The sequence below is a fragment of the Paramormyrops kingsleyae genome, chromosome 12 (assembly GCF_048594095.1).
Source record: "Paramormyrops kingsleyae isolate MSU_618 chromosome 12, PKINGS_0.4, whole genome shotgun sequence".
Lineage (NCBI taxonomy): Eukaryota > Metazoa > Chordata > Actinopteri > Osteoglossiformes > Mormyridae > Paramormyrops > Paramormyrops kingsleyae.
In genome coordinates this window covers 8,245,764-8,258,500 of record NC_132808.1, presented here as the reverse complement: position 1 = coordinate 8,258,500, position 12,737 = coordinate 8,245,764, and the positions used below count along the sequence as shown (strand labels likewise).

At 49.1% G+C, this 12,737-nt stretch overlaps 1 protein-coding gene across 2 annotated transcripts in view; it reads left to right on the top strand.

Moving 5' to 3' along the window:
• The window catches only part of sema4f (sema domain, immunoglobulin domain (Ig), transmembrane domain (TM) and short cytoplasmic domain, (semaphorin) 4F), a 47,093-nt gene that overhangs the window by 27,958 nt on the left and 6,398 nt on the right, over window positions 1-12,737 (top strand). For both annotated transcript variants that reach the window (XM_072718588.1, XM_023838147.2), the window contains exons 2-4: window positions 7,084-7,235; window positions 8,693-8,752; window positions 12,569-12,667. In XM_072718588.1, coding sequence (XP_072574689.1) covers window positions 7,084-7,235; window positions 8,693-8,752; window positions 12,569-12,667 — 311 coding nt within the window. The remainder of the gene's footprint in view (window positions 1-7,083; window positions 7,236-8,692; window positions 8,753-12,568; window positions 12,668-12,737) is intronic.

Here is a 12,737-nt window from a genome sequence, read left to right as displayed (position 1 = left end):
TATTTTGCTATTTTAAACTTAATTCATTCATAAATCTGAATTTTTAATATAGCATTGTGACTATTAAGGACTACTCTTAATTTAAAATTGATTATGAAGCAGAAATTTGACTTCTAGCTGAAGGGCATAATAATGTACTGTAGGTGAACCTGGTGCTCCAGGCTCCTCTTTTGCAAGAGTGCTGCACCTTAACCACTGCGCCCCCTGCTGCCTCTGCTCAGGTAATGGCTACCACTGACCACAGGAAATCATCCTGTGGAGAAGATGGTCCATTGTAATATGGAAGAAGGAACCATGGAAAGGCCGCGATGGTGCAGTGGTTCGCACTGTTGGGACCTGGGTTTGAGTCTCCACCACGGGCCCATTTGCGGAGTTTGCATGTTCTCTCTCCATGTCGTCATGCGGTTTCCTCCAGGTACTCCGGTTTCCCCCCACAGTCCAAAAACATGCTGAGGTTAATTGGAGTTACCAGTTAGCCTGTAGGTGTGTGTCTGATTGGTTGTGTGAGGGTGCCCTGTGATTGGTCGGCGCCCCATCCCGGCTTATTCCCTGCCTTGCACCCGTAGCCTCCAGGATAGACTCTGGACCCCCTGTGACCCAGAATAGGACAAGTGGTTATACAAAATAGATGGAAAACTTGGAAAGGAACTAAAGCAACCAATAAAAAAAATAAAATATTAAATAGTGTCAGACTAAAAAACTGGAAATAATAAGATAAGAACAAATGCTAAAAGGAAATGCTGTATATTAAGGCACATTAAGGGGAAAACCCATCAGACTGCTTAGTGCAGCCTGGCAGACCAGTAACGAGCGATGGGTGAAGGCCGGGCTGCATTATTTACTAGGCAGTCATTCCTGTTTCTGATCTGCCCAGTTCACTTTGCAGTGATACCTCTGTAACAGAAACTGTGAGGGTAGGACTGTCCACTCGGGGCCGGGCAGGTCCCCCCCCCCAACCACTGCCCAGGGCCCTCCCCACCGCTGATTAAAGATTCATTCCTTGTGGATGAATGCTTAATGAATGTTTAATGAGCCCCGCGGAGCCGGTGTTTCCGCACAGAGCAGGGCGAGAGCTCTGTCTCATCTGACTCGCGCCTCGCAAGCCAGATCGACCAGTCGGCTGGGTCAAACGGTTTCGGGGGCTTTGGGGATTAGACAGGGAGGGGTTATTAACATAAGCCTTGGCTACTTCTGTGATGGGACAATTAGAGGAGTGTAATTGTCCTGTAAATTTCCCATTTTGTCTGCCTCCTACTGTTAGCATTTATTTAACAAATTCTGTGGAAGGTAGAGCGGGCCCCTGCCCCCCCTCCCCCCCCGTCTGTTCCCCCTGAGGTGGCGTCCCGCGGACTGGGAGGTGCAGATGGCGTAACTGCGGGGCCGTGTGACATTTGAGTGGCTCCTTCCCCTGCTGGGCTGGGACAGGCTTGGACACGAGGACATTTCCCCCGGACCCCCCCCCCCCGCCGGCCACATCCGGGTGAACGCTCTGGGTTTGCCAAGAACGGCACAGGCGTCAGACTGCCTTTTTTTTTTTTTGGAGGGGGGGGGGATTGCAATGTGAAATTGAATGGGTAATCTGACGCAGGAGGAATTGTGCCTTCAGCGAGGAAAAAAAAAATGAGAAACATGACGTGGAGAAGGACAGAGAGAGAGGAGGCCTGTCGCTCGGCCAGGGAATCTCATTATGGGATGCGAGCAGCCCTTACCGAAGGGAGGAATCTCACCAATCTGGGAGTTCTACTTTCCATTTGTCAACCCAGTGTGATTGGGTTTTAGTACCTGCACAAAGATTTCAGTTCCAGGCAAACAGAAGTGAAAGGAGGAGGTATGGTAGAGCGCGACTGGTTGGTCTGCATGCCTATCAAACCAGCTACATATGTAACGCAGAGTGGTTATCTCACACTGTCAGTCTGTCACTGATTCCTCTGCTCTCCCTACATTCTGAATCCTCACTGGATTTCCTCCTGCACTACAGAAAGCCCTGCAGTTCAGCTGGCCTCCATTGTTCATGCCCTGCTCCCCGCGTGCCTGGGATAGGGACCGATCGGGCCATCACCCTGTGTTGGACCAGTTCTGTGTGTCAGTTCTTCACTTTTCCTTAGATTCTCGCACTTCAAAACTGAAAGGACTGCAAAAGAGTCCATCTTAAAGTATGATGTCTCCCATTTCCAACATTACCCGCTTCTGAAAGCCAGCAGGATGTTATGAAGACAGGCGACATTGTGCTCCCCCTCTGCGGATTAGCATGCCGAGTCCGTTGTGCTTTAGCAGCTTCCACGTGGGACCGCCGCTGATCCACGGCGCCTGACGTCAGTCACGGAGACAAGCTGTCGTTTTATTGTTGCTCTGTGCGTCACCGCATTCTTCGCCGTCACGTCCGTGGTGCGCTTGCCGCAGCTGAGCTCCGACACCCCCCCCCGCCTAAATGCTGCAGGACCGATTTAGGCATCAGACCTGCTTTCTGCTGCAAGGGCAGGCCTTTTGGGGGGAAAAAAGGCAGTACTATCAGGTTTGGAGCTCGCCCACCCCGGCATACTGGCCTCCTGACCTATTGCCAGATCACGCTTCTAAGGTGCCCTTGCCATTCACAGAGTGCTGCTATCCCCACGAGCCTTGGCTGCCCCCCCATCTTCCCTGCTGGCCCTGGGATTGGTGAGTCATCCTTGCAGGCATGGCGCGCCCCGTCGGCGCTGCGTTTGCCCTTAATGGACATGCCTGATAGCAGAGCGTCTCAGGGGTGCTGTTGACCCTGGTTTGCCATTAGCCTGCCAGCTGCTGTTAATAGGAAAGCATCTATTTGTGATTGAAACAGGAAGTGTCCGTCATATATGGAGCATAAGAAGGTGGATTTTAACTTAATTAGACATGAGTGGCCTGTTTCCGGTCTCTGCCGTTTCTGTTTTCCGCATTATGCTCTTGCTCACATTGGCTTGTGGGTTAGTCTTTCTGGCTCAGTTCAGGTTAGCTATAGGTGGTGTTCCTGTGCCTCTGTCATTTTCTGCATGGGAGTTTGGTTAAGCTTTTGTGCACTTAATCTGGCCTGCAGAGATCCGGCATTCATTGTTCCTTTCTTGGCCATCATAGAGATTTAATGAGACAGCAGGCGAATAAGAACATGACAGAGGTCCCAGAGTCCCTCCAGGTGCTAACCTCTGCTGAGGGCATAGCCTCTCCTACAGTATGATGCTGGCAGCCTGGAAACATAGTGGTGATTCAAACACCACCACCAGAGCTCAGATCTGTACAGGATTTTAATCTGTCTGGCAACACAGCATGATTAATGGAAGAACATTTCACAATCTGCTTTTTTCAGAAGGGTGTTTGTATAATGGTGTGCTTGCGTGGGTATGGGCTCTGTTCTGCTGGTGGCCAAGGAGCCGCGTGTAGGGGAGCTCAGCACTGACTTGTCTGTTCATCTGGGAGGCTTGTCTTCACAGTTCCTCTGGTATTTAAAACTGAGGTCCATTAACCCTGAGCAGTAAATTCCATCCATCCATCCATCCATCCATCCATCCATCCCTGGTTTGTGGGACCTCCCTTCAATGCAGTTTCCAGTGTATCTGGGTTCATGTGAACAGGGGTGGTTTCGTGTATGCATAATAGCCACACCATCTAGCATGGGAATCACCGACCTGAGCCAGATAAGTTCTCCATGGAAGGGTGCGGGTTAGACGGAGTCGGCCCGTCCCAGATCACTCCTGCTAGTATCGATCCAGCCACCCCTCCCATTCCTTTCTAGTCCCAATAGGCTTTGCCCAGGAAATGGACACACTTATTACATGCCTTCTCAGCCCGCCTGTTAAATATGAATTAGCCAGAAGGCGATGCATCAGAGAGCATCTGACTGGTCCATATTCCCTTCTTACCGGTGTGGGGGGGGGAGAGACAAAGAAAGCCCACATCACTATCACTATTTAGAACAATCACATCTGGGTTTTGCTCCCTGAAAGGCCGTCACCATTTCACCCAAGTAGGGGGTAAGAACTGCAATCAGATGTATACCCCCAATATTTAATTTGTCTGTATTCATCCCCCCAATAAACAGAGTTATATTTAAATTAAGGTGTGTCCCCCCTCAATATCACAGTTTCTCCTATGCCGTTGCAGCCAGTTAATATTACTGCCCCGCCTTGCATTTCCTGGTACGCTAATGGCTAAACCTGCCCATTAATCAGGAGCGGGAAGCTTTGGCCATGTCAATGAATAACGAACAGAGGCTGCCTGTCTGTCTCTGCCTGTCTGTCTGTGTCTGTCTGTCTGTCTGTCTGTCTTTGTCTGTCTTTGTCTGTCTGTGTCTGTCTGTCTGTCTGTCTGTGTCTGTCTGTCTGTCTGTCTGTCTGTCTGTCTGTCTTTGTCTGTCTGTGTCTGTCTGTCTGTCTGTCTGTCTTTGTCTGTCTGTGTGTCTGTCTGTCTGTCTGTCTGTCTGTCTTTGTCTGTCTGTGTCTGTCTGTCTGTCTGTCTGTCTTTGTCTGTCTGTGTCTGTCTGTCTGTCTGTCTGTCTGTCTTTGTCTGTCTGTGTCTGTCTGTCTGTCTCTGTCTCTGTGTCTGTCTGTCTCTGTCTGTCTCTCTGTCTGTCTGTCTGTCTTTGTCTGTCTGTCTGTGTCTGTCTGTCTGTCTCTGTGTCTGTCTGTCTCTGTGTCTGTCTCTCTGTCTGTCTCTCTGTCTGTCTCTGTCTGTCTGTCTGTCTCTGTCTGTCTGTCTCTCAGCTGCCCAAGTGCAGCCCTCCTTCAGCTGTCTGGGGGCTGCAGGGCAGGAATGTGGGTGGGGCAGTGGCATGCATGTGGGGTGGGGGTGGCTCTGAACAATGCCTGCAGCTGTGGGGAGGGCAGCCCCCGCCGAGGGTGAGGCCAGTAGCCCCCATTCCCCCAGAGAGCAGCTGTGATGCGTACATCCACCCTGGCATCCCGAGCGGGATGAGCACGGACTGGGGAGGCAGACAAGGCCGCTTTGACATTCTGCCCCCCCCCGATCTATGGCTGCCAGGCTGTGCTGATTTCCATGGCGACACCCCACCCCTCTGCCCACCCGCCCTCCAGTCACCTCCTTAATTAACTAATTAACCTAAAGCGGCGTCGGCTGCCATGATAGTGAAGGACACACATTAAGACCTGAAGCTTGTTAGTTCAAGTCCCGCGAGGCCAGTTGCTTTGGTAACCTTTACTAAGGACAGAGGGTAAAATAGTGATGTTGGAAAGTGGGTCAGTGGCTTGGCGCTATTTGAGTCTTCATGTGCCTACTGACACGCAGAGGCCCGCGGGCAGCTGCCCGGCCCGGCCCGGCTCAGCAGGTGCTCTGTGAAGACGTCCTTGTGCCACCATGGGTGAGGAATTGGCCTTTGGCGAGAGCCGGCTGGCGCCTGGTGCGGTCGAGGGCGAGCTGCTGGGCCGCTGTCGCCCAGTGCCCTTGTCACGTTAGCTCCGGGCCAGCCACTCCATCACCACCCCCCCCCCACCCACACACAGCTGTCTGAAGTCCATATTTAGGACTACAACTCATCTCTGTCTCATCTGTTGACTTTGTTTGTTTGTTTGTTTGTGTTCGACTGGAATGGAGTGGAAATCTGGGTCATAGCTCCCTTAATCAGCCAAATCATATGAATGTGCAGTTCAGTGCCTTGTTTTGATAAATGAGAGCAAGCAGATAATTAATGCCCCATATTAGTCTAGATCTCCAGGCGCTGCTGCTTTGCTATAACACACACAGCGAGTCTTGCAACCTTTGCATTTTTCTCTTACCATAACATTGCGTTCTCTCATCTTGCTGTGTTACATTATTTATTTGCTTACTGGATGTTAGTGGTTTAAACGGTGTAATACATTCTGCACTTGTCAATTATATAATCAGGCATAGTGGTGCATTAGCTAGTGTGGTTGCCTCAGACTCCCACTCTTGTGGGTTTGAATTCAGTCTCTCTGTAGCTTTGCATTTCTTCCAGGTTTCCTCCCAAAGTCCTCAAGCGTGTTATTACTGCGAGCTGCCTGTAGTGCATGAAATATCCTGTAATGGGCTGATTTCCTGTATGGGGTCGCGCCCTCGTTCACACCCTTTGTGGGACAGACTCCAGATCGCAACAAATGCCACTGGATTTGTTGTTGTTAAAATGGCACTACAGGTTAATTATCCCACCAACTGCTAATGTGTCGTTATTACTGCAGACATATCGAGTCTTTTAGAATTGTTTAATAGTATTCATTCATTGAATACCAGATCCCCCCCTTTTAATTGGACATCTACATCAAGCTGATCCCCAATGTTGAACATGAGCAAGCCAATTAGTAGCTGAATGCGATCTATTGAGCTCAGCATGTGTGCCTGTCGGCCTCCAAACTTGTCCCGCCAGCTTAATTGGTCATCAGTTTATCTTTCGGCACAGCACGGCGTTTGAATACCTGCATTTTCTAATGACACATGCATGTTACACAGCTCACTGATAACTGCCTCATTTCCAGGCAGTACATCACTTGCGGGGGAAAAAAACAATAATAAGCACATATTTGCACAGTTAACAAAAAAAAACCTGCATAGCATCGGACTTATTTTGAGTTTAAACATTTCTTGTTGGCTTTGCAGGTGTCGAATAATCTTTCCAAGTGTTGTTTTTTTGTTTCTGCATTTTGTGCGAATTATCCGTGTGAGTTTTAAACTTCACTTCAGCCTTCAGATCGTTCCCCATTTATGGTTAAGCTATTCCTTTGTGCAGTGCTGGCGAGCGACTCGCAAATTTGTTCAAGTCTGCTTTTATCCGGATAGCCTGCTTACAGTAGGCAGTGTTTCCGTTAGCATTGTGGTCCTGCTGACTTCTGTAGCCAGTAACACACTGTGTCCATTTACAAGGTGGAACCCTGCTGTACTGAAGTAATTTTTACCCCAACAATGAGATTACAGGTCTGGACAAAAGCAAAAAGCTGTATCATGTGACCAGTCTTACCCCTTGTACTGCAGGATGTGATGTCCGGGTTCTTACAAGAAGAGCTCCGAGTGTGTGTGTATATGTGTATTAACTTCAAAGCCTTTGAAAATAGGCCCCTTTAAACTCCTTTCACCACAGACTGACTGACTTTCTCCACCTTTCTCATTCAGGGACCTATGGCAATGCAAACCTACAGCAGTTCTACAACCTGTCCAACTTTAGCACCTTCCTACTGGATCCAAGCACTGCGACACTCTACCTCGGGGCCCGGGATGCCATTCTGGCCATTGACACCAACGACCTCACGAAGAGAGCCAAGCAGGTGATGAGGGCTTTACACTTGAGGGAGATAATTGGATGGGGCTGAAGGCAGGGTGCTGATTGGAAGGGGCGCAGGGGTAGGGTGCTGATTGGATGGGTCCTGAGGGGTAGGGTGCTGATTGGATGGGGCTTAAGGGTAAGGATATACAAAGCTGATTGGAATCATATTTTCTGATTCAGCTAAAGTTTATTTCTTAATTTATTCTCCTATGAAGTTTGAAAATTACTGTTGAAATGTATCAGTTTTCTGTTGAATTTAGTTTCTTGTCTGATATGACAGCTGTCATGTTCATTCTGACAGTCTGATTCATCAGAGCTCCCATCACAATGCTATACAGGAGACAGCCTTGACTGTCAGTGTTTACAAAGTGCCTTAGGGCACAAAGACCACATTGCAGCCAAACAGGAGCCGAACAAGAGTAAAACTGAAAGCTTGAGAAGTATTTGAAGCAGTGAAACTCAAGACCCTATCTGTTTTGTTGTTTTGCCTCCTGAGCTTCAATCTGTGCATTCTGTTCTGCTTGTAATAACTTATTTTGCTTCTTATTCAATGCAATTGCCAGTCCTTTATGTGCCACCTGTCCTGTCAGTGAAACCAAGTGCCCCGATATTTGATGTTGGATGAGGGGCAGCAGGCAGCTTGCTAGTTACCCCCTATAAAGGGGGCTACAGATGTCTTCCAGACGTGGCGCCTCAGTAAATCACTTTTATTTATCATAACAGCCGTGATGTTTCATTCATGATCACTCATGAAGCACTTAGTCAAAGGAGCTTTAACAGCAAAGCAGGAAACAAAGCCAGCTTGATCAATCATTGTTCTTGCCCTCTATGTTCTCCATTATATTTAATGTTTCCCTGAGAGGATTGATCATGCCGAGAGCCTTCAGTTTACAGCATTTTCTGAGATTGCATGATAGTGCACAGAAGAATGATACAGAAATCTTAAGTCTAATTCCTTCCTAGACATTATTCTTTTACAGTTGATTCCTTCGCAGAAGTGGCTCAAGTGTCTTGGAATTTAACTATTTTTTTAAAGCTGTTCTAGTGAAAATATTTCACTTAGTGTTAGACAGGAAGGACCAGCCCCTGCCCCCTCCTTGGGTGAAAATCCCATTTCCTTGTTGGCTGCCCGCTCTTGGTTTTGCAGTAACCGAAACAAAACAAAAGTGCCTGCGGTAGAAACTTCGACAGCCGGATATCAAACCTGGTCAAGCTGAGAGCAAAACAGGAACTTTGTAGAGGTGGTGTGGGTGTGGGGGCGGTCGGTCATTGGTCGGGGAGCGTCTGACCCCGGCTGACATGCTGAGTTTAACCGTCCAGGCAAAGGTGACTCGACACTATGGGGCTAATCCTGTACTTCAGTGGGGACACTTCATTCTTTCAAAATCTTTAAATCTCGTCTCTCACCGTTTGGCACTCGGTGCTGACTCTGACGCCCGCCTCTTTGTGCTTCCGCAGATCGTGTGGGACGTCCCGAAGAGCAAGCAAGATGCATGTGTGGCCAAGGGGAAGACGGAGGTGAGGGGGGGGAAGGGACTCTGCCGACGACAAACAAGCGATCTGAGTTTCGGAGAAAAGGGGCGTCGGTGTGTGGATAAGAAAACAGGGACAGACAGAGGCGGCGTCATGGAGATGTAGGCCCCTCCCAAACATCTCCGGGCAGCTGCCGGGAGACATATGCAAATGCCTTAATATATAGTCCAAGCTAGTGAATATGAACTGTACCAGATGAAGGGTGAACGGCCTTATGGGGCCACATGTTCAACTGAGAACAGCCCTGCGAATCAGGGTGGTGTTATTATTATTGTTATTATTATTATTATTATTATTAATTGATTTATTTTGGGATTAACATTTTCTTAAATGTTAGAGCAATTTAAATAGCATACAACAATGGGAAATGGGAACTATAAACTATTACAGGGGACTGAGATAGAAAAGGGGCTGTGTTGTACTCAAAGGAAGGGGAGCCAGTGTTTGTTGTGTGTGTGTGTGTGTGTGTGTATGTGTATATATATGTATATACTAAAAAATGTATTTCTATATTGTATAAAAAATTTTGGGTTATTTCTGCTGTGGTTAGGAACCTTTTCCATTAGCATCATTTGCTTTAAAGTAAGCGTCTGTGTGCAGTCCTGATGAAAATAGATATGCAAATGTGTATTCATGCTGTGAGTGTGTGAGCCTGTGTGCCAAGGGCACCAGACATCAGGGAGCTGGATTTAAGCTGCAGCTCTGTCGCAGACCAAACTGCTAATGCTAAGGAGCAGCTTTGCGGTGGCTGCGGCCGTGTGACTGCGGCCGTGTGACTGTCCCTCCCGCATCCCCTCCCCACCCCAGCCTTCAGCTGGCTCCTCCATCTCTCTCCCTACCCCTGTTGTTTGGGCTTTGGCCAGAAAGGGTCAGGTATAGTGCCACGCTGCAAATGAGCCAAGTAACTTCTGTATAAACTCATGTGACCATAAAACTGTCCAATCAGTATAGGCCACATCAGTTAATTATTTTATCTACTGCTTTGGGGAATTACATGGTAAAACAAAACCCTAATAAACACTCAGTGCGCAGTTTATTAAGTACAGCTGTTTAACGTGAGCAGCCTTTGCCTCCAAACGGCGAATCATGTGGCTGCAACCTAATGCATGCAGTATATATACGGCCTGCAGACTCGGTTAAGAGGCTTAGTTATTGTTCGTCTAAACATGAGAGGCTACAACACCTGATCTACGTGATTGTGAATGTGGGGCCAGGCGTGGAGGTTCCAGTGGCTCCGAAAGGGCCAGGCGCCGCTGATCCTAACACACTGCAGTGTCTGCAGTGTACAGAGAGCACTGCGGCAAACAAACATCATCAGTCGGCGGCATTTTGTTTGTGGCTGAAAAGGCCTTGTCAATGAGTGAGGCCAGCGGAGAGAGGGAGACTCCTGAAAGCTATCGGAGGTCACAGCAGCGCTGTGCAGACAGGCTCCTCCAAACACAAGTCATTTACCCTTGAAGCTGTTCTGGAGGAAAAAGTGGTCCTACCTGGTACTATTGGGTGTACCTAATAAAGTGGCCATTGAGTGTGTTTATATGTGATTTATACTTGGAAAGCACGTTTCATGGTATCAGACTTTGCCTACGTCGAGGCTTCTTGTCCCCGATATCAGCCTCTTCCTTCATACACTCATCAGCGTTTCCGAGGGGAACCGTTTGCATAGAGGGGGGGCCGGCGTGTTTTGAGGTTAATGAGCCCACTTAGCCGTGACAGTCCTTCCCAGCATGCACTGTGGTGCCGGTAGGCTTGGGGGTGGGGGGGCACAGCGGTGATCGACGGGCTGGGAACAGGTTTGGGCAGCACAGGGCAGAGAGGTTGTGATTAACTGCACAAAGGAGATGCTGTGTTGGACTGTGGGGGGCAGGGAATGGGGGGGGGGGGGTGTGCCAGAGGAGGTGACAGCTGGCTCTGCACAGAGACACACCCCCACATGTACAGTCTTCATATCACACACACACAAACAAAGAACATTAGATGTCCTAATTAACGGGTGCACAGAATACCTAGAAAATGCATCTTCATTTCCCTTCCGGAATTAATAAATTTCCATTTTTATTTAGAAATCGTTTAACCGTTTGCCTGTCAGATATCTGGCAGACGGATTAAAACCAATCATGCTGTTAAGGCTGCGTATGCAAAGCCGTGTTTGTTTATTCGCTGTTTGCCCAAAGTCACTCTTTTAAATGCCAGACGTGTCACTCTGGAAGCCGATTTTCTGTGGGATTATCTGGGCCTCATCTGAGATTAGTGCCGGGATTTGAGCGGGCACTGGGCCAGCTCCCCACACAGATGGGCCGCTCTCCCAAAGGCACAGGTGAAGCTCACGGGGTCCTGAGCCGGGACCTCCACGTATGTCCTACAAACACCTAGCACTTATGTTCCGGTGGGGTCTGTCCATGTCTCTGCACTTACATTCATCATCGGCGTATCTGTGCACCGCTGTGAGGTCAGACGGCAGATACAGGTCTAGCGGGTCACCGAGATGCTCATTGGCTGTGCAGTTTCCATGGCAGCCATGTGTACAGTGGGGGTCATTCGTAACAACACATGCTGTAAAGATCACCAACATGGTAGGGGTCAGGTGTTTCATGTCGATGCCCCCCTGCCCACCACAGCAGACTTGTTCAGTGACATGTTGAGGATCCTGACATGATCTGAGAGCCCAGTTTTTAATGGCTTACTTGTCTGTCGTCACGGAGACCCCTCAGAATCGCAGACGACCGTCACTCCGTCCGACGTGTTGGGGGCTGTGAAACGCTGAGATTGCATGGCGTCTATGTCACCAGCTAGGGCTGTTTGCCTGAGCCTGCATGGCGCTCACATGGGGTACAGGGGTCCATGTCAGCATTTTGGAAGGGGGTTTCAGTGATGTCCCACAATCTGTCTCATTTAATGAGCTTGTGTGTTTATACTTTTGGACAAACACAAGTTTGAGGTATCGGCCGCCACATGGCTGCACTCCGGTTCTCTGAGGTGGTTCGTCGTGTGGTGGGTGTGGTAACGCACTGTAATCAGCTTGCCCCTTACCTACCTACCTAGTCTGCATTGTTTTTGTGTGAAGTGTGTATATTTTTCTAGCCATTGTGCACTGAATGACTCACATGCTGTGGCTGAATCTGGCAACGGTGACTGAGTTTTGCAGACAGGAGAGAGAACGCTGAGTCTCGTTTTCCGTAAAATGAAGGACTACGTCAGCTATTGCTGAATTTTATGAGACAAGGTTTTCATTGGCTGAAGGCCAGACACCAGTACTGTCTGTCTGTTCATCTCTCTGTATATTTGAAGTGTGACAGCCAGATTCTCTTCATCTTAATCTAAATATATCATGCTGGTATTTCCCATAATAGCTCTGACATGTTTTCTGCCAGGGGTGTGGATTCAGGTGGGCAGGCGGTGGATGGTACCCCCCCCCCCCCCCCAAACAGGTCATATGCACCCCACCCCCCCCAAGACCTCTGACACAATTCAAATACTGGTGTCCGCTATGTAGTCCTGATAATGGCTCTGTAATCTAGCGTATTCCTAATGTACTTTCGCTCCACAATCTGACTACTCCACTCAGCAGGTTCATGCCCATCAGCATGTTCTGCCAAAGCAGTGTTTGTTCCCACATCACTCTCAGGCATGCAGTGAAAACCCATTTCCGCGGCCAAGTGCAATCCAGTACGCAGAAGTTTCCGGAAGAAGCCCCTGGCTCTGTCTCTGATTCATCCCTTGGGCCTCATTGCTTGCACTCATTGGGCCGACTGCATCGGATTGGCTCTCTCTGACACCTTGCCTTCTCTCTGCTGCCCTCTACAGGGTGACTGCCACAACTACATCAGGCTGCTGGAGTTCATGAACAGCAGCAGTATCTACGCCTGTGGCACCTACGCCTACTACCCCCAGTGCGTCACTATCGTAAGTGCCAGCTGCGTACTGACATTGAACCTGGCATCGGCGCGGTCCTGGGACAGTTGGCGCCTGGAAC